The sequence below is a fragment of the Hemicordylus capensis genome, chromosome 8 (genome assembly GCF_027244095.1).
Source record: "Hemicordylus capensis ecotype Gifberg chromosome 8, rHemCap1.1.pri, whole genome shotgun sequence".
Taxonomy (NCBI): domain Eukaryota; kingdom Metazoa; phylum Chordata; class Lepidosauria; order Squamata; family Cordylidae; genus Hemicordylus; species Hemicordylus capensis.
In genome coordinates this window covers 19,798,344-19,821,586 of record NC_069664.1, presented here as the reverse complement: position 1 = coordinate 19,821,586, position 23,243 = coordinate 19,798,344, and the positions used below count along the sequence as shown (strand labels likewise).

Sequence of the window (23,243 nt, the reverse complement as noted above, 5' to 3'; positions counted from 1 at the left end):
ATCATAGAAGATAGGGACTCACCTTTGAGTAGTATAATAGACAAGGATTTTCAGCAGTACAGAGGAAGTTGGATCTATCTCCATATTTGAGGTTCCTGTTACACTTTGGCCCCACATCTAAGTCCTACTTATGGCAGGAGCTAGAAGCAAGCATCAAGCTTGCACATGTCCTCCAACTTTCAGTGTGAACTGGAGCCTGCCTTCACTCATTCTCTCACACCAGGGTAAGTAGGTTTCACTAGAATGAATTTTGTCAACACAAAAAAGGGGTCAGTTGTGCAAGGGGGATCAATCAATTGATCAATATCTTTATTACAGTACTTGACCAGATTTCAGCATTTTATACAGAATTGACGTTCAATAGACTGGTACAGTCTATCAGATATCACAGTTGCATTTAGGTAGAGGGGGTTTACCAATGGGTAAATCGGTACATCCTCACCTAACTGACATCCTCACCTAACTGATAGAGGGGGTTTTCGCCATTGCTTGACAGATATTGTATGCAATGACACAAAATCTAGCAACCCAAGAAGTAACAGATACAGTCCTACCTGCAAGAAGATAAGTTACATAAAAATTCATTGGTCTTTGCTGAAGGTTCTCTTAACAGAGGTAAATTCAATTTGCTATGTGGAGTGCTGTGAAATTTACAATGAAGTAAAATATGAGCCTATTGATGAGCATATCAACTTTGTCTGATCCACAGGAACACTTGCACAGGTGATAGGGTATATTTTTGTATCTGCCCTCCAACCAAGCTGATGGGAAAAACATAATGAGCTAAGGTGAAGGCTCTCGGATGGGTTGGACATGTCATATTATGAAAATAGCTTGCCAGAGCTAAAATTGAGGTGACACACCAATTCTTAATGCAGTTAGGGAGTTTGCTTCTTTTTTGTAATTCAGTATCGAAGAGATGTTGTTTTATAATTCTATTGGCTTGACCAAACCCCCACAGCAGTTAGAGATTCAAAAGAGAGTCCAACCGTCTGGAGTTTCCCCATTAACTAGGGTAACCCCTTAGAGTGGGTCTGATCCTCCAGAACTGGGTTTTTTTTGGGTGGGGGGGTGGATCCATGGTTTAAATTTTAGCTTTAGCCAGTGTTTAAAGACCTTATTCACTCCAGCCTCCAGCCTTAAGGTTGAGTTGGATATGCCTTTTGGCATTTGAAGAACCGTTCCTAGAAATTTCGTTTGGACAACCTCCATGGGGGTAAAGTTTGAATATGGACCCAGTTGAGCTCCAAAGAGCAGCTGGGCCATTGACTTGTCTTGAAACAGCTTAATAGCTGCTGGGACAAATTGTCCCCCTCAAGGTGGATCTGTATGTGAAGGCTGTACGTGTGGTGCAAGCAGGCATGTGGAGCTCATCTTCATAATAAAAGCCCAGCTGGATCAAGCCCAAGGCCCATCTAGTTGAGCATCTTTCTTTCAGTGGGTCCAGCATAAATTGGACTTTAGTGTGCTAGTTGATATATTACTGAACTAGGGGAATATTTTACTTAGGATAGAAAGATAGCAGTTACAATCCAGCCATTCACTCATTACCTCCCCCCCCCCCCCCGTCCCCTTTGAATAGCTGTGAGATGTTTATACTGTATTTATAACCATTTTCCTGCCAAATCAAAGCTAAAAGTGGCATACCCTTTTTCTTTAAAATTGTTAGCATTATGGAGCATTGTGTTTCTGACGTGGTATGGGGTAGTGCTGTTTAGAGAGCATATTTTTACATACTGTTTTACATACTTACAAAAGGTGTTTCAATTTTAAACTAGGATTTAGAGGAAACACACACCCCACTCTGATCTTGGGGTCGGTAGCAGTGCCCCATGCCTTATGCTTTCTTTGATAATAGAGAAATCGGTGTTGATGTCTAATCCCTATTTATACATGCAGCTGCCGGAATATGCTCCCTGTGCATATGCAACCTCAAGGTACATATGCACGTAATGGGGCTTCCTGGATTGGGGCCTCTGGGCATGCAAGTTCCATTAGACTGTTAATGGCCGTACCTGTGAACCAGGTGTGTTGGGGCCTAGCTGGCATTACCCATTCAGGGTCATATGCATGCCAGATTTTAAAACAGGGTTGCTTTTTTTTGGTATGCTCTGCACAACAACCGTGTAATTAAAGCAAAACCTGCCCTCCCCGACTTCTTGTATAGCCTGCAGATGTGTGATTTAATTGACCTACCAGCGGAGTTCAAGAACGATAATCTACATGCCTGAAAGCAAAATATATTTTTTAAAAATAGCAAGTCATAATTGGAGTATGGCTTAGATAAATGGCTGGTGGCTGCAATCCAATCTTCCAAATGTGTATGACTTTCTGGTTTCTCAGAACAAAAAAGTATTTTTCTCTAGGCGTCCCACTGTTAGCATTTCTTGTATAACTGTATAATACAAGGTTCAGCAACATCATCTGCCGGGCATCTTTTGAGGTATTTGATCTCACTCACAATGCTGAGCTGCCTAATTTTCCAGACCTCCGTGATTTCCAAGATAGGTTTGGAAAAAGTAATGGGAGACTGTTCAAAAGTCAGGAACAAGGAAATCAGTAAAAATATTGTATTTATTGCTTTCAGTTGTCATGACCATACATTCAATTTATCAATGTTTTAAGGGTTTCAGGGTAGGGGGGAAAACCACATGCCTTGAATTTTGGTGCCTGTAGGGGGTGTGTTGTGGCTTTTCTTCCCAAGATATTGTAAAGGAAGTGCAACAGGACTCAGAACTGTGGCTTGTCTGCCAGATTTGTATGAATGATATTCAGATTTTCATGTGTTTTAAGTATGCAAAATAGCTGTGACCACCTTGACCTTTCTTCTTCTTCTTTTACATTATCCCCTTCACAGCATCAGTAGGCAGACTGCCCCTCTTGTATCTTCACAACAGCCCTGTAAGGTTGGTTGGGCTAACAGACAATGACTGGTCCAAGGTCAGTGAGTGACCTTCATAGCTGAATGGGGATTTAAACCCTGGTCTGCCCTGTCATAGTCAATACTCTAACTGCTACATCTCTCTGACTCTCTTTTAATTTTAATTTTTTTTACATTTCTATCACGCGTTTCCTCCAGGGAGCCCAAAGCAGTATACATGGTTATGTTTATTCTCACAACAACCCTGTGCATTAGGTTAGACTGAGAGAAAAGTGACCAACCCATAGTCGGCCAATGAGTTTCATGGCTGAACGGGGTTTGAACTTGGATCTGCCCCATCCTAGTCCAGCGCTCTAGCCACTACATTACATACTTACAAAAGGTGTTTCAATTTTAAACTAGAATTTAGAGGAAACACACACCCCTCTCTGATCTTGGGGTTGGTAGCAGTGCCCCATGCCTTATGCGTTCTTTGATAATAGAGAAATCAGTGTTGATGTCTAATACCTATTCATACACGCGGCTGCCGAAATCCACTAGTTTACTAGTCTGTGATGGGTAAAAAATGATGCCTGACGAGTGAGAAAAGTCCTGATGAGCAATGTACTGGTCTGGCTGATAAACTGAGCCAGCATTTCTTCACCCCTGTTCATACATTCAGACCAAATCAAAAACATGACTGAAATTCAAGCCAATGATGGTGGGTGCTGCTTCTGTCTTTTGTATGTTGGCTATGGCAAAGGAGAGCTGGTCTTGTAGTAGCAAGTATGACTTGTCCCCTTAGCTAAAACTAGCAATTAACCGTGTGCAAACAGCAAATATATATAAACATGCAAATTCAGAAATTAAATAATTATATTTTTATATATATGTGTCCTAAATTCTTTAAATATATCTCTTAATAAATATACATATTTCAAAAGAACACTAAGAAGTGTCCAAAATTGCCCAGAGCACAGAATAATGAAGATGTTATAAGTATTCCAATCTTGCTTAAGATGCATGTTTAACTACTTAAACTTCTCCATACCTATTTGATTAAGTATTACCTAGATTCATTGTCCTCCAAACTGTTGAAACTAACACTTAGGAAGTCAAAGTTTACAACTGTACTTTCCCCCAGATTTAGACTATTCCCAGATTTTAAACTATACTTTATGTATACACTTTAGGAGGAAGATGTAGGAATAATACGCAGTATAACTTGTTTGTAGCCTACAGCTGTTTAAAAACATACACATGCATATTAAATATAGCCTGAATGGAAGCAAATAAAAAAATTTTCCCCATCGGCATGAATCTAGGTGGAGGATAGCAGTAGTGAAAATCAGGTGACTGACGTGTGGGTTGCCTCCTTGTTTATGTTCCATCTAACAATCTTAGAACAAAGCCATTTGTTTTTAAATTACTTAAAAGCCTTTCCACTTATATACTCAAGGTAGTTTACAGTAAAAACAAATAAGCAAAGTGATACAGGCTCATCAGCTGAGATATTTCAGTGTGAACTTTTTGCATGGGGTGGAGTCAAAGAGTTATCCAAATTAGCTTGTTATATATAAATTTTCTAAATATGGGGTGTAAGCTCCAGGTGCATGCACACTGTATACACACTGCCTTGGTTCTTGGTTTGAGAAATTGCTGCTGCGTTGCTTTTTTCCATTCAGTCATACAGATGCACTGAAAGCCTCGTACAAATATTGGATTCAGGAATTTATTGGGAGTTCAGCTGCGAGAGTGAACCTCTGAAACGAGCAGTAACTTTCCCCCCTTTCAATAAGTACTTCTGTGTATCTGCTTTTCAAAAAATCACTTGTGCGAGAATTCTACACTCGTGTGGATGCCTTATTATTTGTTTTATTCTGGTAATACACAAGTAGAAGCTGTCGTTCTTGCCTTGAATGGAACAGAGAGATTGTTTGGGGTTGGGGTGTCCCCCCCACTTTTGCTTTAAGTTGTGACTAAATCAAACAGTTCTTTGAGTTCATTCCCTTCTCTGAGTGTAATTAGGAACACACTGATTCTTATTGCAGCTGGCAGCCTCTCGCTCTTGCCTCTTTCTGCATATGACCCCCGCAGTCTCAATGACCTTTCCTGGGGTTAGTCATGGGCCCTTTTCATTGTGATGGGCTAGAAGTGGCTCATGTGGAGTTGATTATTTCCTTGCTTGTCTGGCCTTTTTGGTGCCATAACTTCAAGTCATTTCCATTTTCTTCCTCTGTTTTTGGCTGACCACAGTGAAAGGAAATGCTTTTGCTGGCGACAGGATTGGTTTGCATGCTTGGCCAACTTGATTGAGCCTGTGAAGGAGGTGGGGGATGCAAAGGAACCCCAAAGGTGCTAGATTTCCTTTGTATAATTTGATAATGGCGATGATTAAACACCTATGTTTACATTTCCCATTCTTTCCCATCTCCCTTTTCGGTTATGCTCTTAATTTGCAGCGGCTTTGTGTTTTGGAAAATAGAGCGAATGCATCAGTCAATTGTTCATGACTACTTCGGAAGAGTTTACAGTTCCCCAAAGAACGAGGAAATCAACCTTGAGGTTAGCAGTTAAAACTAAGGGGCAGCATATTGGATGCTACTAGCCCACGTCTGACCACTCCTTGCAAACAAAAAAGCTGAGTGGATTGCATATGCCAGCTGTTATGCTCATTTTGTCAGACCCCAGGAGGACTGCGTGAAGACTGTGATCAAAGACTTTGGTGATCATGGAGGAGGCAACAGCTAAAGGAATGTCTGATTGCTTTCTATTAAAATACTGTAGGCTTCACTACTTTGCTTTAAAGGTGAAACTATGTGAAACTTAATGATCTAGCTTTCCCTGGCCAAAATTAGCCCCACATTGCAGTAGTATTTATATTGCTGAAGGATGTGATGGAATCTAGATTTATTTTCACTGGTGCAAAGATGACAATGGGACAGGCTGATGTTTTGCATAACATTGAACTGGGCAAGATTACAAAGCTATGGAACTGCAACAACAAAAAGGAATCTGCTGCTTCTATAATATGGAATTTGTCTGAAGGTCTAAGCTTTCAAATGCTTCATTTTCAAAGGCATTGACTTGCAGTGACTTTCCTGTTTTCTGCCTCTTTCTCTCTCTCAGCCTCAACCCTTCCCTCTTTAGATCTGTAAACAAGAGCTGGTCTTGTGGTAGCAAGCATGACTTGTCTCCCTAGCTAAGCAGGGTCTGCCCTGGTTGCATTTGAATGGGAGACTTGATGTGTGAGCACTGCAAGATATTCCCCTTAGGGGATAGAGCCACTCTGGGAAGAGCAGAAGGTTCCAAGTTCCCTCCCTGGCAGCATCTCCAAGATAGGGCTGAGAGAGATTCCTGCCTGCAACCTTGGAGAAGCCGCTGCCAGTCTGGGCAGACAATACTGCGCTAGATGGACCTGTGGTCTGACTCAGTATATGGCAGCTCCCTATGTCCCTATGTAACTGTGGCCCTCCAGCTGATGTTGGTCCACAATCCCCATCATCCCCAGTCGCATTGACAAGTATCCAGGAATGATGGGAGTTGTAGGCCAATATCATCTGTAGGGCTGCTGTTTGACACCCCTGACTTGGTTCATTTCAAGGAAATTTATATTTAGTTGTACTTTGCTTCTCAGTCAAGAGTAGTTCCCAAAGTAGCTTGCAATAAAATGTGCACAGATACCCCCATGTGTCCCTTTTATAGTAGTATATGTGGCATACCTCTGGCCACTTATCTCAATTTTACTTTAGACCTGAGATATCTAAAATAAAGTTCTGTGGCATTTGGGAAGTGGAATTCTGAATTTACTGTGTTTAGGGGGAAACTAGGTTCTTGTCTAAGTAGCTATGCCCTTATATTTGCTCAACACATTGATAGGGTTTAAAGTACCTCTTAATACAGAAATAGTTAGAAACTTGGAAGGTACAAAGTGATGCATTAAGCATGTCCAGTGTCATGGCATAAAGTGGACATGCATTTTTGCTCTGACCATAATTATTTTATTATTATTATTATTATTATTAATATTAATATTAATTCTATTTCTATACCACCCTTCCAAAAATGGCTCAGGGCGGTTTACACAGAGAAATGATACATAAATAAGATGGCTCCCTGTCCCCAAAGGGCTCACAATCTAAAAAGAAACATAAGCTAGACACCAGCAACAGTCACTGGAGGTTCTGTGCTGGGGTGGATAGGGCCAGTTACTCTCCCCCTGCTAAAGAAAGAGAATCACCATATTAAAAGGTGCCTCTTTGTCAAGATAGCAGGGGTTTAGCTACAGAGCTACAATTTAGCTACAGAGTTTCTTCCTGGTCTTCCATCATAAGTTTGTGTGTGTGTGTGTGTGTGTGTGTGTGTGTGTGTGTGTGTGTGTGATACAAAGTATTTGCAGTTTCAGCATTGCTCATGATTCTGTTTAGTTAAACATTAGGTACTGCTTTTGTTCACTGTAACCAATGTAGTAATATACTAGAAACCTGAGATAATTATCCAAAAGTGTACGGTGTAACTAATATAAATGTAGGTGCTTCCCACGCTGCCTCTTGACCTGACCTAAGGGGCAGCCACCTGTAAGGGTGAATGAGGACTTTAGTCTGCACGCTTATTAAATCCTTGACCCAGCTGAGGCTATCAGCAGAGATAACAGTGATGATTTTTAAAGAATACCTGTCATCTGGGAGCAAAGTTGGTGGTCTCTCTGCTCTCCTTGGAGAAAGCCATCAAATTAACATCTAGGCATAAAGCAATGAAACTTAGTTACTGACAGTTTTATAAATGAACTGCTGCATTACTTGAACTGGATTTCTTCTGAGGTTTTTTAAAATCCCAGGCACTTCAACCAGTTTATGCACAAAATATGGGCAATATTAATGGATCATTGTTCATTGCCACCTTCCTGTTAATTAAAATTGTAAATCAGTTGCAAACTCCTTGAAAAGTACATATATTGTATATTCTAAAGAAATAAAATAATCCTATTACTGTTAGATTTTTTACCTTTTATTTCCGAGCGCCACTTCTGCTTCAAGACAGCATGTTGTGGACATGTTCATGTTCCTTAAAGGAAAAAGCTAAGGACCATTCAAATGTTGAAATGGAACCCGTATTTGCCAACCTTTCCAGCCTACCGGTTCTCTTTCAAATCAGCTTTGCCTTGTTTTTTAGGGGGCATCGTTTGTCTTTTGATCTACAGGTCATTGAGTAATCAGGTATAAACTGATTTTACTCCGTCAAATAGCTAGTCATCTGCTTGCTAGTAGTGAGGATGGAATTTTTCCTAGCAACCAGGACATGCTGGTTTTTGCCCTTCTAGATTTCAGGTGAATAATACAGATGTACACAGGTGTGGGCTAGTTCAGTCGTGGACTAATAACTTTATTATCTCATTTACAAGGTTGGATTACTCTCAAGTTGGGGTGGAAAGCTGGTCTTGCTGTAGTAATCATTAATTGTCCCTTCTGCTAATTAGGGTTTGCCTTGACTTGCATTTGAATGGGTGACTACATGTGAGCACTGTCTAGTGTAAGATACTACCCTTGGGGGATGGGGTGTAGCTCAGTAGTAGAGCATCTGCTTTGCATGCAGAAGGTCCCAGATTCAATCCCTGGCAGCATCTCCAAGTAGGGCTGGGAGATACTCCTGCCTGAAACCTTGGAGAGCCGCTGCCACTGCCAGTCATTGCAGACAGTACTGAGCTAGATGGACCAATGGTCTGAGGCAGTTTCCTATGTTCATACAGTTTTCTTTGTTATAGATCTAAACCACACTATAAGTTCAACATATAAATCTGCATGTCAGCTGAGATCTTAATCACAGGCTCTTCATCAGCTACCCTGTTCCAGAGGCTAGGCAGGGGGCTAGCAGCGACAGGGTCTTCTCTGTGGTGGCACCTCACCCCTGCTAACTTGGCCAAGAGGCACCTTTTAACATGGTGATTCTCTTTATTTAGCAGGGGGAGGGTAACTGGCCCTATCCACCCCCATCACAGTACTTCCAGTGACTGTTCCTGGTGTCTATCTTATTTTTATTTTTTTTAGATTGTGAGCCCTTTGGGGACAGCGAACCATCTTCTTTATTTATTGGTTGTTTCTCTGTGTAAACCACCCTGAGCCATTTTTGGAAGGGTGGTATAGAAATTGAATGAATGAATAAAATAAATTATGGAACCCCATTCTTAAGCATATTAGTTTCTCTGTCAATTTTGGACCCCATTGTCTTTCCTGTTTGCTCAAGCATTTAGAAGTAATTAATATCGGTCTGTTCTTAGCTGCTGTTTTTGTTTTGGGGCTGTGGTGTTTAACTGGTTAGGTTGTTTAATTGTCATCTTATTGTTGTTTTATACTGTTGTTTGCAAGCCTCCTTGACAACCTGAATGGCAAAAAGTAGAATGTAAATCTTCTAGATAAATAAGTGGATCTGTTTCCCTTTATCTTGGAACAAAATTTTCCAGTTGTTTGCTGCTCTACAGAGTGCAAAATTGTAGCTCAAGTTAAGTGGTTAACTGGAAAGTGCCCTTTCCCCCTCCAAATAATGCTTAAATGGGGAGTACAGACTCATTGTATTTGTCGGCAACTGAGAAAAAATGAACGTTACATGACATTTGTTGTGTTTGGAAACTAACCTGCAAATAATAAGTCAAGTCTGGTCAGAAACCACTTATGTGGTCACTGGATCAAGAGTGTGGGAGTTTAAAAAAAAAAAACAAAAAAAACCCTAAAAAAAAAAACAAGCAACCGAGTCAACTTCTTCAGTGAGCTACATAAACAAGTTATTTTGTCCTATAAAACAAGCTACTATTAGCCAGACTCTGTGTATTCTGTCCGCTCAGTTTTGTGACCTATTCAAATTGGCTTGATTTCTCCTACTATATATAATTTGCTTCTAATCATGGCATGAATTGCTGAAGCTCTGCCCGAAATCCTTGCTTCTGAAACTGCTTGGGGCATTGCTCACTCTTGTTCAATCATAGCTCCAGAAATGTAAGAACTAGAAAATTGGTCTTTTAAAATTTAAACCCGAGACACCATATTCTGTACTCCTGTTGTGCGGCTGGGAATTTAGCACCCCCCCCCTAATGGTGCAGTGGGGAAATGACTTGACTAGCAAGCCAGAGGTTGAGGGATCGAATCCCCGCTGGTATGTTTCCCAGACTATGGGAAATCTCTATAACGGGCGGCAGCGATATAGCAAGATGTTGAAAGGCATCATCTCATACTGTGCGGGAGATGGCAATGGTAAACCCCTCCTGTATTCTGCTGAAGACAACCACAGGGTTTGGTGGGCGCCACGAGTTGACACCGACTCGACGGCACACTTTACCTTCCCAGGAAGAATCTAAACCTATCTGTCTTCTCACTTTCTCTCTTTCCTGTCTCTCTGTGGTTGCCCCTCCTCACTCCTTTAAATCCTGTTTTTGGCATTACCTCCTCGATTTTGTCCCCTTGTTTGTCTTAATAATCATTGGTCAGAAGAATTCAGACTACTGATAACGTATAACCTTATTCGTCACCCCTCTGTGGCCTATAAATCAATTGGTCGATCATACTGTGCATAGAATTTTTGCAATCAGTACCTGCAAAATTTGTATCTAGGTATTTTTAATCAAACTACCTATATCACAACTGCATCATACAGAACTTTCTGTGGTTTCTGCCACATCCCTTCAAATCGCCCTTGAAGTAGATCTCAAGCTAAAGTGGGAAAGTTGCCAAGATGAGCTTGGTCATGCCCTCTGGTGCGCCCTCGAAAGAACACCCTTTGATGTTTGGAAACTGTTTGAAACTGTCTAAAAAAAACAGATCACCGTAGAGACAGCTGAGAAAATATGACTTTGCCATCATAGGCCCAAGCAGACTGGTCAACCTGGCCATAGAAAAATGCCCTTCCTGTGGTCTAACAAAGCTCCATAAAATGGCACACTTCCTCTACTTGTAAGAGCCCCAGCATAACTGCTATAACGTAGCAGATTATGCCTGAGCACATTGTAGTCTGCTCTTCTCCACAGCATTGTGTAACTCAAACTGTCCTGTACTTAAAGATTTTCCATTTGTATTGCTGTACTAGCGTAGTACATTCTTAAGAAGCTTTTGTGTTCAACTTGATCCTTACGCATATTCTTTTTTCCTTTTTGGTAGGTTCTTCAGTGATTTGTATTAGTCTGAAGCTCTCTGCCATCAGTCTTCCCAACCTGGCACTATGCATCCTGATCCTGGACCTTTACAAGAACTACTTTTGCTTACTGTTTTCTTCTCAGCTACAGCTTCAGGTATGCAGACCTTGGCAAACTGTCTCATATTTCGGATGATCTTCTTCTTAGGGTGATAAACCTATGTCAACATTTGAAAATCAAGCTGAAAATCATCTGATTGATTAAGTGCCGTCAAGTCGGTGTTGACTCTTAGCAACCACATAGATAGATAGATTCTCTCCAGGATGATCTGTCTTCAGCTTGGCCTTTAAGGTCTCTCATTGGTGCATTCATTGCTGTCGTAATAAAGTCCATCTACCTTGCTGCTGGCCGTCCTCTTCTTCTCTTTCCTTCAACTTTTCCCAGCATTATGGTCTTCTCAGGAGAGCTGGATCTTCTCATAGTGTGTCCAAAGAATGATAGTTTGAGCCTGTTCATTTGTGCCTTGAGTGAAGAAAATCATCTACTTCTTCCTATATTTCAAATAGATTTGGTGGGGTGGAGTCTGTATTGAGCATTAATCTAGGTTATAACATTTGTGATTATCCAGTAGCTCAGTATTAAATAGTCTGGCTTCCGTTTGTTCAAAGCTGCTTCTTTACTATCAGTCCAACGTGATTTGTGCAAGAAGGTAGATACGCACCTTAAGTTAAGGCCTAGCTGCTGTTCCTGTTGCAATCTGTACAGTAACAGACTTGTGTCTGTTAGCCAAGCAAGCCACTAAAAGGAAGATTACTCATATTTGTATGTATATCTTACATATAAGCCAGCTCACACTATTTTTAAAAAAATTGTATCTAGCCTCTTCAATGTTTATGCATTTTTCATCCAATAGTATTGTACAGATTGCAACAGGAACAGCAGCTAGACCTTAGGTCCAGGTGAGCATCTACCCGCTTTTTATACGTCCAAAGGAAGTTAATGCTAATTAATAGTACAGGAGAACCTCAATATTCATGGGGATTCCATACCCCACTGCAACCACAGATATGGAAGCCACGAATATTGAGTCATTGGGACTAGGGGTTGGGGTGGTGGTAGTTAGGTTCCCAGTCAGGAAAATCATTCTAAATCGGCCAGATTGCTGGGGAAATGCAGGAGAAAGCTGCTTCCCATGCTTTGCTGGTCCCCTTGAATTGCACTGTGCCCCCAAATGGCTGAAAATGGTGGTGGTGGGTTGTTGTTGTTTTTAAGGAGCCATTTTGAGGCTCCCGAAAACAAAATGATGGCTGGAAATGACCTCCAGCCACCCCCAACCTGTGGATATGTGGAATTAACCCCTTTTTTCCTATTTTCCCCACGTATACAGAGGTTGGATCTTAATTATCCAACTGTGGATATGCATAAATATCTGACTGTGGATCTGCATATCCGCAGATGTAGTCTCCGCGGATATCGAGGTTCTCCTGTACCTTAATTTAGTAACTACTTCTCTCATTGATTTCAGTTGTGCTTTGTCATTATCAACTTCCTTTGGATACAGCTCATTAGGTTCAAAATGAGCTGCTTAAGATAGAAATGTCACCTTACGTGTGTGTGTTTCCTTTCCAGATTTGATTCCCCGCTTTGTTTCTGAGCCCCTTTCTACAATCCAGAAACCTGGTGCAACTGTGCAACTTAACTGCTCTGCGGAACCCCCTGCAGTACATATATCTTGGCTATTCAATGGAGAGAAATTGCACAAGAAAGTTGATCAAGTAGACGTGCAGCCAGGGCTCCTGACAATCTTCTCTCTTAGTCCTTCAAACGCCGGTATCTACCAGTGCATTGCCAATAACAGTATTGGTGCAATTATCAGCAGACCTGCAACAGTATCGGTTGCCTGTACGTTCTTTTTCTATTTTTACTTGATGGCAAAATTGAACACAACGTTATGCAGTTTCCATTGCTTCCATTGGCCCTTTTTTCTGTTTGCCAAATGCATGCACTTAATGTTTGGGAGAATATTTTGTGTCTTTCTTCAGCCATATCTTACTGGCAAGAAGGGTAAGGGGTGAGCTCTTTCGGTCATTGGCATAATCTAGAATAGGGCTGTTCAACTTTGGGCCTCCTGAAGATGTTGGCCTACAACTCCCATAATCCCTTAGCATGTGCCATGCTAAGTGCATGGCACATGATCCCATACCAGACCTTTTTACCCAGTTTAAAGGAGGTGAGCAGCAATAAATTTGAGTGTGTCCTTAATGGAAGCTTATTCCTTGTGAGTTAGCACACTTTGCTTTTGAATTCTATTCCATATTTTCACAGCTTATCTCAGTTCTGTAAATTGTGAGATGAGATTGGATACATTTTCAAAGACTCAAGCAAAAGTAGCCTACTTCCATATTTGCCTTTTGAAAACCTTTCCTCTCCTTGGTATAATCTGAGCAGGCCCTGAGTGACACATCTTGATTAGGTAGAATTTTTTTTCCGTTTAAGAGACTGTAGATTCTTCAGAACTTTTAGAGGAAAAATAACCATTCTCTTCCAGATATTGATGATTTCGAGGCTCCAGTGAGCAAAACCATTTCAGCAGAAGAAGGGAGTGCAGTTTTCATTGGTTGCAAGCTACCAAAAAGTAATCCAGAGGCACAGGTCCGCTTCCGTATTCGGGGAAAATGGCTGGTACAATCAACAGGTGAGAGAGTTTCTAATAGATACTCATTTCTCTCAACATTTGAAAATTGATACAGGAGTCCATTTGAGTCCTGCTCATTGCACTCTGCTTTCTGTTTTGGATCACATAATGCAGGGGTTCCCAACCTGTGGCATTCCAGTATTGCTGAACTACAACTCCCATAATCCCAAGCCACTTTAAATTGCAGCCGAAGGTGATGGGAGTTGTAATTCAGCAACATCTGGAGGACCACAGGTTGGGAACTCCTGACATAACAGAAGCCTAAGCATTGTGGAACTTTCTTGCAGACTAAAAAAAAAATCCATCTATCATCCTTTGTAACCTAATCAAGGTTTTGTCTTTTTTTATTAGACAACTATCTAATTCTCCCCTCGGGAAATCTGCAAATTTTGAGTGCCTCTTTAGATGACAAGGGATCCTATAGGTGTGCAGCATATAACCCAGTCACTGATGATCTCAGAGCTGAACCTATTGGACGTAAGCTCTTCATTAGCAGTGAGTATTTAAATATTGGGAGTAAGTGTTCAGTTAAATTATAGGCATAAACCAAGGAGTGCTGCTGCTATATAAGCTATTTTTATTTGAATGGTGCTTACACGGGGTCATTACAAATGGGCAAAACAAAATCAGTATCCTACAGTGATGAAATGTTTCTTTTTCTTTTTTTCAACTTTCTTTTTATTAGTTTTCTGTATACCAGTGTGACTTCCAGTTCATCTTTCAACATAGTTATACTATAACATCCCTATTTGCTCTCATAGAAATGATCCAAGAATGAAATGGTACATGAAAAATGCATAATGGATAAAATGCCCAGGTTTCATTTTATATTTGGGGTCTTAATCGTCCTTAAGGGAAGAAATTACACTTAAGTGCTGTAGCTGTACTGGACCTCAAGACAACAATGGATGATCATGAAGAAGCATGGATAAATCTTGGACGCTGGTGTGTGTGTGTTGTGTGTGTCTGTGTGTGACAAAGATGCTTTGGAAAAAGGAGGTGGAAAGGAACTGACTCGTAGGTTCTTCACTTTAAAACGGCTCATTAGATTTCCTTCTCCATTTCCAGGCTCTTCCTCAAAGAAGAATCTCCATATTATTCACCCCATCAGTTCTCAGACTTTGGCAATACCTCAGCACAGTCCTCTGGTGTTGGAATGCATTGTTAGTCAAGTGTCCTTTTCTAATATCCACTGGTATAAGGATGGTGAAGATGCGCTTGCTAGAGGCAGATGGAGAATGCTTCATTCTCATCTTACAATAGAATCAATTGATCTGTCAGATGCTGGTGACTACTCCTGTGTGGTGGATAACAAGCTTGGAGTGGTGAAACGTGTAAACTACAGCGTGAATGTACTTGGTAAGATATAGTAATGGCAAATGGTTTAATTTGCAAGTTTGTTCCAGTGCCTGAGATGCTTGAACCTGCTAATGTGAAATCACTGGAAGGAAGAAGAATTTAGCATAGCATATATGAAGATTCTTTCTTTGTTTTAGAATCTGCCTCAATTTCGAAAGGACTGCAGGATCAAATAGCGTCTCCGGGCAAAACTGTGCACTTTTCCTGTGAAATACATGGAAACCCAACTCCGAACATGACCTGGTTCCATAATGCAGCGCCTGTCTACCTCTCTCCACGGCACCTGCCTTCAGGAAACAAGCTTAAAATTAGTGGTGTCACCAGGGAAGATGCAGGGTTATACCAGTGTCTAGTAAACAATGGTGTTGGATTTGTGCAGTCTACTGCGAGGCTTCATATCCAAACAGGTAAAATATCACAACACAATTTGGTTATGTGTTTGCCGTTTCTGGTATATTTCAGTCTGTCCAAGCAGAAATGGTCTGTTTACTTTCCAAAATCATTTTTAACTAGTAGGTTGTGTGTTAGATCATAGGTTTGTAAAAGACCTAGGTCTAGTGATTAGACCACTAATCCATTTCTGATGGGCTAACTAGTGTCTCCTGATTGCTACAATTCTTCCCACCCCACCCTGCAAAAGCTGGATCTTGTCCCAATATATTCATAAGCACCAACATCATTTAATGGATATTTGCTTTTTCTTCACTATCCTGAGCATGTACCTTTGTGCTGTAAGTTTAAACCACATTGCTGGACCACTTGAATTCTAACTTGGGGGTGGGGGGGCATCCCACTGCTGCTGGTACCAGGCACGTGTGTGGCACTGTATAAGCAATAGTATGTGAACAGATTGTTCCTGTGACTGTTGCTAAGAACTACTTTGCCCCCTATAATGCTGTCTTCAACAGTAAAGGGCTTGTCAAGTTGATTTTGAAATGAAATTTCAAAGGGGGTGGAAAAACAAGATTGGCCTTGATACTGTGGTAGAAGCATAAAGGAAATCTTTAAAGAATCTAAACTTGAGGGGCCTGTCCATAACTGTACCCCAGAGTTTGCTGAGACAGGCAGGCTAATGCACCTCTTCCCACTCACCACTTGTAGAATGGAAAGTCCAAACTTCTAGAAGTTGGGATCATAGGGTCAAGAAGACGCAGTGTTGAAAAGCATCTTCATTGAGGCATTGCTTTCCAGCAGTCTTGTGTACATTAGAGATCTGCATGAACTGGTTTGTGCACTTCTGGGAGGTGGGGGGGATGTCCTTACCTGCCCCGCCACTTTTCCCCTGCTAACACTCTCCCCAAAAGCGTTGGCACTGCAACTTACGTCCCTGCAGCCCCAGTCAGCATCGTATTGGAAATGGCCGACACAAGTGCAGCCCCCTGCCAACGCTTTTGGGGAGAGCGCCAGTTGGGGGGAAGGAGCGAGGCAGGCAAGGCAACCCCCTGGCTCTTAAGGGACCCCTTGCCCCTGAAAGGACTCCCCCGCCTCCGAACCGTCTCGAACACAAGCATTCCAAACCACTTCGGCACTCCAAAAAAGGAGCACCCAGTTTGTGCACATCCCTGGTGTACATGGACTAAACAGATGTCCTTATGTTTCTCCCTTGCAGTTCTGTGGTTGTGTGGTTGTGCAAGCATCTGGATATGGCAGAATAGTGTTCTGTTAAATTATGAGTCTGTATTCTGTACTTCTATTTTCAATAGATAGAGGCGCCAAGCCAATTATAACCTCGCCACCAGCAAGCACCAAAGTGCCCGATGGTGACACGGTCATATTGTCCTGCAATGCCACTGGCCTGCCTACTCCTGTAATCCGTTGGTACAACAGCCATGGACTGATTACCAGCCACCCTTCACAGGTCCTTCATTCAAAATCGCGAAAGTCCTCCTCCCACGCAAGAACGGGCAATTCTGTTTCAGAGAGAGTCTACTTCATTATGTCTCGAGCTGGATCGAGCTCCCTCTATATCCAGCCTGTTGCACCAGAGCATGCTGGTAAATACATCTGTGAAGCAACAAATGAGCACGGGGCCACTCGCTCAGAGGCTTTTCTTACCGTTGGTAAGTGGCATCCAAGTCACCCTACTAAATACTGTGCAAATACGTTGGGTAAAAATGCTGTTAGGATCATTGTTTTGATAGGAATTGGACTTCTCGTCAGTGACTAGACCCATGGAGTCAGTTGCTGGGTGATGAGCCTGTATATGTCCCTGTCTCTCATACCTATACAAGTATTTATATACTGTTTTTCAACAAATGTTCCCAAAGCAGTTTAAACCTCATCAAGCTCTCTCCATTTGCCTTCATCTGCATTCATCAGACGGATCCTCGTTCCCTCTAAAGGCCAATTTTGGAGTCCTCTTGAATGTGGGGATCAGGTGCTCTAAACTGGTCTTCTTCCATGACAAGTGGCCCACTGCTAGAATCCCTAAACCATCCCACTGCATCAACCATCACATTACTTGCAAGCCGTGCTTACTGAGGGCATAGCTTCCACGTGAAAGGGAGTGGGGTGGAATTCCCCTCCCACATCAGTTTCCATGCAGTAGCCCAAAATAGCATCGACACTTGTTGATGTTTCAGTAAAGATGTGAAGGAATGTGAGGCAGCCAGGCGGGAAATGCATAGCCTCCTACTCGAGGTGGGGAGAGATCTGGCAGCAAAAAACCTTTCCTTTGGAGTTCTGCTGCTACTGCTGGACACCGCCCCTGGCCATCCTGATACTCGGCAGGATCTCCACCCCAGTTTACAGATTGCCTTCCTGCCACCGAACACCGCCTCTTTAATCCAGCCAGTGAGCCAGGGTCTCATTGCAACGTTTCAGTCATACTACACCCGGAGGACATTCAAGAGGCTTCTGGACTGAATGGAAAATGGCCCTTCTCTAACAGTCAGCAGTTGCTGGGGAAACTACTGCATCGCTGACTGCATCCAGGTCACCAAGGCATTCCTTGAGGGGATCCAGCAGAGGACTTAGAAGGTCTGCTAGAAAAAACTGTGGCTGAAAGGAGTTGTTCCCACATCCACCCAGGCTGTTCCCAAAACTGTGATCCAGGAACCCGTGAAAAATGAGGGCCCTCCTGTGCTTATTTTGTAAACTCTTCCCTTCATTGAACATGATCTTGCTAACTGGGCAAAGAGGCACCTTTTACCATGGTGATTCTCTTTATTTAGCAGGGGGAGAGTAAAGGGCCCTATCCACCCCCAGCACAGCATCCCTCCAGTGACTGTTGCTGGTGTCTATCTGATGTTTCTTTTTAGATTGTGAGCCCTTTGGGGAAAGGGTTCCATCTTATTTGTTTGTTATTTCTCTGTGTAAAACGCCCTGAGCCATTTTTGGAAGGGCACTATAGAAATTGAATTATTAATCATCATCATCATCATCTTACACTTTAGCATGATACTATTTCATAAGATGTCCTTTTTTCAGTGATGATCTTACTATTGAGTTTGGGAAACACCATTTATAGAGCACCTAAAAATTGTGCTGGGCACTATACATAATTGCTATTTGCATAAACCAGAACATTTAGCCCAAGTGTGAACTCAAGTTTTTAAACTTTGTTCTGCAGTTTCCTATGAAGCTAGTACAAAAGCAGAAGATGTTGCTCCTGTGGAAGTTGCCCAGAGTGATGCAGGTGATGAAGATTATGATTCAGAAATGGACCTCCAAAGTTCATCTCCAACAGGGAGTCTAATAGCTGAAGTTGCTTCAGGAAAAGCATCCCGTGGCATTTCCCCACCAGAAGCACCAATCATTCTCAGCCCTCCACAAACACTAAAGCCAGACCAGTACAACCTGGTGTGGCGGCCTGGAAGGGATGGGGGCCAGCCAATTAATGCCTACTTTGTGAAATACCGCAAGGTAACGATTCATTAAGTTGCCTTATATTTTCATCCTGATTTGTAGGCAAGCTTGACGAATCATTAAAAGACTAGCCAGCTTTCAAAAGTTTATAAATTAATGGTTTTATTCAGATTTTTTAATTTTATCATAAATCCTTAACAAAAGGTGGAGATCGACAAAAGAAGGGAGTGAGGTGGAGGGGTTAAGATAATCATCAGCTTGAAATAAATAGAATTAGACAAATCTAAATAGTCCTTTCAGAACTTGGTATGAGTAGTCTTTCGGTATACAATAGAGCTGTGCACGAATCATTTCAGCCCCTCTAATTCGAGGTGCCAAAATGATTCGAGTTCCCCTGACTGAAATGTTTTGGTAGGAGGGGAGCAGGTGCTTTAAACGCAGGGAGGCAGGTCTGGTGCCATCCATGCTGAACATTTCCGCTGCTCCGTTCTTAGCAGTGACGCTGTGCTGGGGCTTCTTGGTTAGGAACCGGAAGGTCCCAGTTCCCAGCATCCCACTGGTGTCATATAAATAGCATCTGTGTGGACGCCATCTTGAGTGCTCAGCAACATTGCTGAGCACTCAAGATGACGCACGCGCAGACACCATTTACATGACAACAGTGCTGGGAACAGGGAGCTTCCTGCTCCCAACCAAGAAGCCCCCGCACGGCGTCACTGCTAAGAACGGAGCAGTGGAGATGTTCGGCATGGGTAGCGCTGCGGTGGCAGCAGAGCACTGGAGGGGCAGGTAAGATCTGCCTCCCTCCATTTAAAGTGCCTGCTCCCACCCCGGATGTGCACTAAGCACTCGATTCACATCCCTAGTATGCAATGAGTTGTGAGTTCAAATACAGACAGATTGGAGAGAGTTTCTGTCCTCTGGTAAATGGAGGGGCTGCTACCAGCTTTCCAACCCTGCAAAATAATACCGTGGGTGATTCGTAGTAAATGGAAGGGCCATGATCTGCGACCCTAGGAAAGGTTTCAGATACTTGATAAATGACCAGGGAGGATTGTTCTGTCACAAAACATAAAATCAGAATTCATAGGAACCTGCCATATACTGAGTCAGGCCATTGGTCTGTCTAGCTCAGTATTGTCTACACAGGTGGGCAGTGGCTTCTCCAAGGTTGCAGGCAGGAATCTCTCTCAGCCCTATCTTGGAGATGCTGCCAGGGAAGGAGCTTGGAACCTTCTGCTCTTCCCAGAGCAGCTCCATCCCCTAAGGGGAATATCTTGCAGTGCTCACACTTCTGGTCTCCCATTCATATGTAACCAGGGCAGACCCTGCTTAGCTAAGGGGAGAAGTCATGCTTGCTACCAAAAGACCAGCTCTCCTCTTAATTGGACACCTCCATAAACTGTTGACCCCTTTGTTGACCTCTTCCTATAATGCAACAACTAGAATAAATTGATCATTAGTCTTGTCTTTTCTCTTATTTAGTTGCAGAAGTTTTAGATAGGTTTTCTTTGCTCTTAGCCTCTTGTGATTCCTCCTTATACAGTTGGATGATAATGTCAATGTGACCAACTGGAATACAATTCGTGTCCCTGGAAGTGAAAATGAACTTTGTCTCTCAGAACTCGAACCCTCCAGTCTCTATGAAGTCTTGATGGTAGCCAGAAATGTGGCTGGTGAAGGCCAGCCTTCCATGCTTACTTTCCGTACTAGCAAAGGTAGGTGTAATGCTTACTATGTTGCACCTCCACTAGAAAATGTTTAGAGGTTTTCCTCTACAGTTCCGGTCCATAGAAACCTCTAACTTAATACCTGAAAAGTCAAATATAATGGCTTGTCCCATTGCAGCCTCATATACTTGCTCTGAATCGGGGATCAGGAGGTATCACCATACCCATCCAGTTACATCCTGTCTGGTTAGATCATCTCAAATGGCCCTTCTGTCGGTCCCTGATTTCCGAGAGGTTTGAGGCTCTCGGACCTGCGAAAGGGCTTTTTCGGTTGCTGCCCCACTTCTCTGGAACTCTCTTCCCCTCCAGATTTGTCTAGCCCCTTCCTTACTGATCTCCAACTCTCTATTGAAGACTTTTCTTTTTCGCCAGGCTTTTGCCCTGTACTTTACCTATTTGTTTTTTGTTAGTTACTTTAGTTTTTAATTTAGAATTTAATTTTTAATGTTGCGTTGTTTGCATGTTTTTGTGCACCGCCCGGAGTCTACAGAGTGGGCGGCATATTAAATGTCTCAAATAAATAAATAAAAATCAGCCTTGGAAAACTGTAAATGTAGCTCCAAAGCCAGTTCAAAAGATGTTTCACAATTACTGTATTTATCTGAACGCAAAACTAGTTCCAACCCCCCCCCCAAGTTCTTCTATGTTAGAAATTGGAGGGTCCTCCTACATTCTGAATCCTCTTCCTTTTGCTTCAATATAGGTATAATTCTGTTTAACCTGTATTGTTTAGGGGGTCGTCTTAAATTCAAAACTATCTTCTGTTCAGGTAAATACAGTATATAATTGTTTCCTTGAGGACTCTCCAGTCTGATCTGGGCATTCTGCAAAAGCAATATGAAACTTTCATGATGGGACTCTTATTTAGTAGCCAAAGCTAAGATGGCATGCCATCAACAATATATTCTCTTTTAGTGGGACTTCTATAGTTAGTGTACATTTTGCTGGGATTAAATACCATTCCTAACTATTTACATAGGGCAGGATGCAGTTCTAAAATAAGAGTAGAGCTCTGTGTGAGGCTGACAGTCAAGAAGTCACATCTCAGAATTTACTGTGAAAGGGATATTTCCTAAAATATTTTTTCCAGCAGTGAAACATTCACTCACTGAGCATATAATCTCCCTAACATTTGTTAGAAAGATCATCTTCCTCAAAAAACACCCAGGCCCCATCTCAGCCAATTGGTATTCCTAAGCATCCGATTGTTCAGGAAGGGGCAACCAATACCTTTGGCGTGGTCCTTCCGGATTCATCTCGACATAGTGGAGGTAGGTACCTTTAGATTTCTCCACATATTCCAATGCAACAGCATAGAAGTTGATTTTGAAAAACTGGCTTGGGTAACACTCTTCTGAACCTTCTCGCATTCTGTGCTTTTCAGACTACTTATGTGCAAGTGTTTATTGTGTGACACATAGCTGAATGATAGCCCTGTGGTGAAAAAACAAACTGGCCAAGCATAAAGCAACTCATTGGACAGGGTCCTCTTGCCAGCAGCATGCTGAAAGGGAGTAATGTGCGGAAGGAGCCATGGAGGGATGGATGCCTTGAAAGTGTTTAAAGTGATTGCGTGACTGAGTGTGAGCCTTTTCTGTGATTCGGGGCAAGAGTCTAGAAGCTGGGGTATACAGGGGGCACAGAAAGAATAGGGAGAAGAAACCTCCAAAGCAGATACCAGTTTTATTCAACCATGTAAAAGTCCTAATGTGTGCATTTTGAGCTAAATATTCCTTGTCAGTGGCAAGCTATAAAAATGTTTCATGTTTTCGGGGATAATAATAAATACAGACTTTAAAAATACTTAGAAAACACAATCATGTTAATTTTAAACTCTAATATATAAAATATAATTATACATCTCTGTGCACATTTACGCAGACTTAATCAGTTAAATCTCTAATATACAAAACGTAATACAACGGTTATGCTTACACTCTATAGGGGGCAGCCATTGCTTCCCTGCCCTGCTGGTGTGAGGGTTGGGCCATGGATGTGCCCACCCTCTCCTTTGAGTTAAGAACTATTCGAGGCAGATACTTGTTGACCTTCATAGGGGACCAGGGAGGTAATTTTGGCCTCTGCTATGATTGATATATTAGTTGGAGTGGTTTTTTGATCATTTGTTCAGCACAGCTTTGTGGGGTAGTAATACAGGTTTTAGTGTTAGCTTTGCCTGCCAACCTGCTACTCACACAAAGCCACTTGCTGACCTGTTTGTTGAATTCAGATCATGTCTGTGGCTATGATTGATCGAAGATGCTAGTGTCTGTTGCTTGGTTTCCTTCCACAAACTGCATTCTAAAGTTTGTGTGTGAGTATATTTGTCTTGTATACAAATGTGGAAATCATTATCTAATTTAGTTGTGTGAAAGGATGGCAATCTGAAAACTAGTACTAAGAACTTACATAGTTTAACACTTTGAAGACTGAATCTTTCTCTTCAGAACTTAAGTCCTTTTCTCCTTCTATGGCTTAATATCTAATTTAAGTATATAAATCAGTACAGTCAAGACTGAAGGATGTGTCTCTCAGAATTGTTACAATCAAACTTACTAACACCACCTCTCTCCATTCTTTCTGTTCCCCTGCTGTCTAACTTCAAGTGAGTTCAGTAAGTATTAATATAATCTGCATGGTTTTGAATGCTAGCTAATTTGTTTTTGAGTGAGGGCT

At 42.0% G+C, this 23,243-nt stretch overlaps 1 protein-coding gene across 5 annotated transcripts in view; it reads left to right on the top strand.

Annotated features, from left to right (window-relative positions):
- The window catches only part of CDON (cell adhesion associated, oncogene regulated), a 129,217-nt gene that overhangs the window by 78,021 nt on the left and 27,953 nt on the right, over positions 1-23,243 (top strand). For 3 of the 5 annotated variants that reach the window (XM_053269657.1, XM_053269656.1, XM_053269655.1), the window contains 10 exons: positions 11,002-11,132; positions 12,606-12,878; positions 13,525-13,671; positions 14,023-14,166; positions 14,740-15,030; positions 15,168-15,437; positions 16,734-17,090; positions 18,602-18,894; positions 20,384-20,555; positions 21,707-21,838. In XM_053269657.1, coding sequence (XP_053125632.1) covers positions 11,063-11,132; positions 12,606-12,878; positions 13,525-13,671; positions 14,023-14,166; positions 14,740-15,030; positions 15,168-15,437; positions 16,734-17,090; positions 18,602-18,894; positions 20,384-20,555; positions 21,707-21,838 — 2,149 coding nt within the window. In that variant the 5' untranslated portion in view covers positions 11,002-11,062. The remainder of the gene's footprint in view (positions 1-11,001; positions 11,133-12,605; positions 12,879-13,524; positions 13,672-14,022; positions 14,167-14,739; positions 15,031-15,167; positions 15,438-16,733; positions 17,091-18,601; positions 18,895-20,383; positions 20,556-21,706; positions 21,839-23,243) is intronic. The other 2 variants (XM_053269658.1, XM_053269654.1) reach the window with 2 other exon arrangements.